Genomic DNA, 6,198 nt, shown 5'->3' with positions numbered 1-6,198 from the left:
TTTCTATAAGAATTGGCCAATCACAGTCGAGAATTCCCCTCTCATTTGACTGTAATAGCTTTTGCACACTGAATGCGGAAACGCTTACCGCGCGGCGAAATGCGATGCGGTAACCAATAAACTGTCAGGAGCTGTAAGCCCGGATTCTCATACGGACAACAGCGCTTTGACACCGGACGCTGATTGGTGAAAAACGGGTTATGGGGGTAAATTTTACCCTCGCCACCGGTTTTTCATCAATCAGCGTTTGGTGTCAAAGCGCTGTTGCCCGTATGAGGATCCGGGCTAAGCTTATTGGCTACCGCGTCACATTTTACCACGCAGGAAGCAGTTCCGCGTCCAGTGTGTAGAAACCATAAGAGAGGAATTGACTGTGATACAGCCAATAAACGTTTTTGCATTCAGATGCAAGCATCAAGCGTCAAGTAGCGGAAGCAGCAACCAATCAGGGAGGCGATATGATATGAGCAGTGGTGACAACTTCTCTTTCTTGCAGCCAATCAATAAGCTTGAAATCCTTTGTCATAAGACAAATGTAATATTGGTTTGGGCCGGGATTCTCTTAAACGTTTTATCGATGATGGTCGCTATCCTTAACTAGCGACAGCCAATGGCAGGACAATCCTAAAAGAAAGCGCGGCTCTCATTGGCTGTCGCTAGTTAACGATAGCGACAATCATCGCTAAAACGTTTAGAGGATCCCGGCCCTGAGGGTATACACAACTTGAAATAAATTTAAAATTATCCATCACATTTTACGTACGATTCTAAAAAAAGAAATGTGATTGGATAATGTTCTTTATGAATATGTTTATGCGGCTATACAGGTTGTGTGGATAACTTTTACGTTTTCATCTTAAAGTGTTGGGCGATTTCAGCGCCTCAGCGACACTGATGTTGAACAATCTGATTACCCTACCACGGTTCTCGATCTCTCTCGACAGTGCTCGATGGTACTCGGTCGTCGTATGTTCGTGTCGTCACAGTCGAAGTTCATTCTCGATCGAAGTAACGTGTGAGAAGCGTCGGTGCGAAATAGAAATAATAAGGTGAGTTGTTTCGCGAATGATTGCAATCGTCGGTTAAATGACGCACGCGTTTTTTTTTGCACGTTCTCGCTCGGAATTACGAGAAACTGCGAGAAATAACGTTTCGCGCGGTGAGAAAATGCTAAAGGTACAAAGAAGTTTTCGCGATGCGCGTGACTCGGGGCCGCCTTCGCCTTGCACGTCTCGGCAAAACTGCATTCGGCCTGTCGCCATCTTGTTTGTTATGCGTGCTTACTTTTGGAGGGAAATCGTCGTCGCCGTGGGTCAACAGGCGCGTCGCGGTGTCTCATCTTTCCCCGAATTCGTACAAATCACGTTTCAGCCTGTTGAATCTCGCGTTTCTCGACGTTTTGGGAGACCCGCGTGACGGATATCCGGCGATCGTTCCGGTTTTCTTTTTTTTTTCTCCTCCTTCGTTCCGCCCTTTCTCTTCCTCTGTCTCTCCCTCCCCGCTGCTACATGCGTGCGTTGGTATGCGCGGCGGGGGTCACTGATTATAACTTGCCCCCCCCTCTCCTCCCCACCATGTAAGCGTCTTATAACGTATGTATCTTGATGCTTTGTCCCACTAGGGACGGAGGTTCGCGTTAGTGAAGAGAGAAAGATAAACGAAAGCTCGCTCGTAAGTCATGGCACGTACCAAGCAGACGGCTCGTAAGTCAACGGGTGGAAAGGCACCCAGGAAGCAGCTCGCTACCAAAGCGGCGCGTAAAAGCGCGCCGTCCACTGGAGGCGTCAAGAAACCTCATCGTTACAGGTATGTATATCTGTTTGTGTATATATATTTACACAAGCGTAAGCTTACCTTTGACAAATTGTTTATTTTAAAAATGATGAAGATGTTAATTTGAAATTAGTATTAATTCTTCCTAGAGCAATTTTGAATCTGAAAAAAAAAGTAATTTCAATGTAGAGAATATGAGAAAATGTAATTTTATTAAATATTTAATTGATATTCAGTATTATAATTACGTTAAATATAATTGCATTCCACATGCACTGTCATTTAATTTTATGTTAAATCTACGAGATTTAATATTTAATATCGTTTAAATGTAACTGTTTCGATAAAATTAAATTTTTTTCAGAAAAGGAAATATAAGCATATTAATGTTTTTTTTTTTTTTTTTTTTTTTCGAGGAATGTTTCTATGTATTTTTGAATCTTTTTCAGGCCCGGTACTGTCGCTCTGAGAGAAATCCGAAGATACCAAAAGTCTACAGAGTTGCTCATCAGGAAATTGCCGTTCCAGCGTCTGGTTCGTGAAATCGCTCAGGATTTCAAAACCGATCTGCGCTTTCAGAGCGCCGCTATAGGTGCCCTCCAGGAAGCGTCGGAAGCTTACCTGGTCGGCCTGTTCGAAGACACGAATTTGTGCGCCATTCACGCCAAACGTGTCACGATCATGCCAAAAGATATACAACTGGCACGGCGAATCCGCGGTGAACGTGCTTAAACCGTTCACAAACAATACACAGAGCGTTCTCATTTTATTATCATTTGGATATTGTATGTTTCTAAACAATCTAAAATTTTTCTTGACTCTCTTCCGTGTATATTTATCATAGTTAACACACTGCCAACTGCTGTAATAGATATCTGGAAAAGACGAATAACAAGTGATTAGACTTTCTAACTCGATCAAAGGATTCACGATTCATACAATGTTTAAAAAAAAATCACTGGTTAAAAAAAAAATTTGTTTTGCCTTTAATATGAAAATTGTAGAAACAGTAATTAGTTCTTTTATATCTGGATTAGCAGAAATGAAACACAGCAACGTAGCTTAGATTTCATGTTATAGATACATATTCTTTTTTTTTTTAGAACGCCAGGTATTAGCTCTTTATTTTACGTTTAACGATAGTTGTATTGCTTTATGGGAGCAAGTCTAATTTCAACACATCTTTATGTATTCACTTCCATTATTTTTCAATAATAAAATATGTTATGTTGAAATATTTTAGAGAACATTACTGTAGACATACTGGAAAAGAGCACTATTCGGATATCATTAACAAGACAGAAATCATAATAGAGTTCTTAATATTAAACGTTAGAAAGAAACAAAATTACATACCGGTATGCACTTTTCGTATAAAGGGTTATAACATGTATCCAATGAGTGATAGAACATGTAGGTGATTAGTTGTTTATTGGTAATAATATTATTACACGCGCATGTAGGTCGATTTGCATTAATCTTCACTCTTTAAAATTAAAGAAATTTACTTTTAGTGCATATGATGTCGCGCGTGTTATATATAAATACAATATATTGTAAGCCTAGTTACTAAGTAAGTGTTTTATGTCTCCATAAAAAATGCATTAATAAATCTATTATATAAACACATTATCGAGGAATATGGCAAGAGAAATGCAATTGGCATTGCGCGAAATATTTTTTTCTTTGTAGGGTTATATAGAACGTGTACACTGCAGAATGAAAAGTGCACAGAGTGCGTTTTGTTATTCATTGCGAGTGTTGAAAATCTGTAATTTACATTACGTATACCGCAGACTTTCGGTACTTGCAATGAATGACAGAACTCGAGCATAATTAACATTTTTTGCCGGCTGTCACTATTGATTTATAGAGAGCAACTTCTTTCAAACGCCTTTCTCTCCAAATGTAATCCTCTTGTCGAATTCGTAATTATAAGTTGTAATTATTATGATGATTATAGTACTAACCAAAACTGACTGTAACAATATAACAAAATACATTTTTTAATGGATGTAACAAATTGTCTTATATATCTTTATATACTAATTAATCAATTATAAGCAACATCGTAATTTGTTCTCGTAAAATTTGTAATTTATGATCGATATCGTAATTCTATGTACCTTTAGCAAATTCAAGGAACACACCGAGTCAAGAGAAGGTTAAAGTGACGTACTTTGATGACAAAAAAAAGAGGATTTTTGGTTAGAAAATTTGACTGTTTATTGACTTTAAACGTCAAAATAGTCATTTTAGCATTAGTTTGATTTTTTTGTCGACCTTGTGTGTTCCTTGGAAATACAATCGTTCATAAATATCTTCGATTTTTTGTAAATTTTACAATTAGCAAGAAGCTATCTGTAAAAATATTGTCTAATTACAAGCACTCGTAAATTCTTACAAATCCTACGAGGAAATATTGCGAGCCTTACGATTCTGCTTAGAATTGACTCGTGAGTAGCACGCCAAATGTGTATTGTTTCATTATCCAATTTACAGGTTTTGGTTAATTTTGTAGCAGTTCTATGCCAATTTTATTAAAGATTAATGTATCAGATCGATCAAGTGGTATAACATTCGTGCGCCATCCTGTACGTATATTATAACTATATAGGTGTATATATATATATATATATCATGTGTTTTGATTTTGTTGATATACATATTTATACGGATATCGCTCTTATGCCCGGGCTCTAGAGCCGCGTGAGATCATTCGCGCGCGCCTGTGCAGGTATTTGCACGTTGCTGCACGCCGCTATCGATTCGCGCGAGCCGACGATGCGTGTGCGACATGCGACATGCCGACATGTTCCATATGCATCGCGTCCCACACACGATGCCGCAAAAATCTAGAAGGAGCGTGCGTGCGCGCGCGAGGCTCTCTCTCTCTCTCTCTCGGTTACAAACCGGACATCGCGATCCCTCACGATTTCGCGGGTCGATACGCGGCGCGAAACGGTCCTGTCTCTACGTCACGGTCTCTAAGCCACGCTATTCAGCTGCATTATCGCACGATAACCGCCTTTCTCCCGTGTAAACAGTAGCGTCGCGTCGTCGCTCTTCGATACGCGCGTCCTCATCTCTGTATACCTGTAATCCGTCTCTCGCGCTTTTTTCCCTTCCTCCCCTCCCCCGAGTCGCGCGAACCGTGGATAAGGTCGACCCCGGGGATCAGCCGAGCGCGGACGATAAACCACGAGAGAATTTATACGCTTGGTGTAATTAAGCTGTGAGTATGCAATGTTACGTTCTCCCCTCGCCCGCGGAGCGTAGTTGAACATGGGACTATTGGGACTACTTCGCGCGAACAATCCCACCGCGCGGACGCGCGCGGAGTAAGCGCAGCGCTCGATTTTCTCCTCGGATTCTCCAATGCGAAATAAAAACGGTTCTCGGGAAAGAATCGGAAGAACGAGGGGAGAGGTAAGAGGTTCAATCCTCGAGAATCAACGAAGCTTTTCATATCGGCGTCTATTTAAGTTCACGAGCGAGAATCCAGGCTGTTAACGCGCTTAGCGGATTGCCTGAAATCCGGTGTCATCGCGCACTACGCGTTATGGAGATTAGAATCAATTAGAATCCGACTAGTTCCGTCGTGTGTTGATTTTAATTTCCGTTTTCCGATTGGTGCGGAATTCTAATCTCCAATTCTCTCTCACTTTCCAACGCGACGCTCCAGCCGTAACGCGAGGCTCAAAACCGAGAGCGGGGAGGTCGCTCTCGCGGAGACAAAGCTCTCGCCTTCCCCCTCCCCCCTCCACCACCCCTCTTCTCCACCCCTGAGGGACCCACGGCCATATCTCACATTTATAGCTCCGAGTTGCATATCTGGCCGACTGGCTCTCAATTCCTCTCTTGTAGTCCTGGAATCGAGACGGTCGATTTGTCGAAGGCGCGCGATTCTCATTTACTTTTGTATAAAATAATATGGGTCTCTGATTTTTTTTTCCCAGTCCTCTCTATATATATACATATATTGAAGAAAAAGAGAGAAAAGGAAAGAATAAGACGTATACATATATCATGATCGGTTCCCCTCCCCCTTTATTGTTACACGCGACGCGGCGCAGAGGGAAGGAGCGTGGAACTCGGGTACGATTCACAGCGTTGTCCGAATAAAAGCGCGTATATATATATATATATATATATATATATAGCGCGCGGTCACGTGAACGCGGTTACGCGCGAGCGTAAAGCCAGCGACGTCCTCCTCTTAATTGGCGCGCGCGGGACGCCTACGCGCGTTAACCGCAGGTATACCCGTGCTACATAACGCGCGTCGCTGACGCGGGCCAACGCGTTCCGGCGAGCGAGCGTCGCGCGAGGCTCTCTACGTCGTTATTGATCCTCGCTCGCGCTCGCCGTCGGGAAATCGGCGCTGCCCGCCGCGCTCTCTCTCTCTCTCTCTCTCTCTCTCGC

The 6,198-nt window shown here is 42.3% G+C and overlaps 2 protein-coding genes across 2 annotated transcripts in view; both read left to right on the top strand.

Annotated features, from left to right (window-relative positions):
• The first annotated feature begins 837 nt into the window (after positions 1 to 837).
• On the top strand, positions 838 to 2,854 carry LOC108776144 (histone H3.3). The gene is made up of 3 exons (XM_018542675.1): positions 838 to 1,049; positions 1,622 to 1,806; positions 2,223 to 2,854. The coding sequence occupies exons 2-3, from the start codon at positions 1,679 to 1,681 to the stop codon at positions 2,503 to 2,505; spliced, it is 411 nt and encodes a 136-aa protein (XP_018398177.1). The 5' UTR covers positions 838 to 1,049; positions 1,622 to 1,678; the 3' UTR covers positions 2,506 to 2,854.
• Positions 2,855 to 4,942: 2,088 nt separating this feature from the next.
• LOC108776143 (histone H3.3) overlaps positions 4,943 to 6,198 on the top strand; it is a 7,971-nt gene continuing 6,715 nt past the window's right edge. The window contains exon 1 of the mRNA XM_018542674.1: positions 4,943 to 5,008. The gene's annotated coding sequence lies outside the window, so the exon portion shown is untranslated. The remainder of the gene's footprint in view (positions 5,009 to 6,198) is intronic.

The sequence above is a fragment of the Cyphomyrmex costatus genome, unplaced genomic scaffold (genome assembly GCF_001594065.2).
Source record: "Cyphomyrmex costatus isolate MS0001 unplaced genomic scaffold, Ccosl1.0 scaffold340, whole genome shotgun sequence".
Taxonomy (NCBI): Eukaryota; Metazoa; Arthropoda; class Insecta; order Hymenoptera; family Formicidae; genus Cyphomyrmex; species Cyphomyrmex costatus.
Note: the sequence above shows the minus strand (reverse complement) of the source record. Positions and strands in the feature narration are given on the sequence as shown.

Excerpts from the sequence above, each read along its gene's own strand:
- LOC108776144 (XM_018542675.1), top strand. The coding sequence starts at position 1,679 with ATGGCACGTACCAAGCAGACGGCTCGTAAGTCAACGGGTGGAAAGGCA. Across the intron at positions 1,807-2,222 it reads AAGAAACCTCATCGTTACAG|GCCCGGTACTGTCGCTCTGA; the intron begins GTATGTATATCT and ends AATCTTTTTCAG.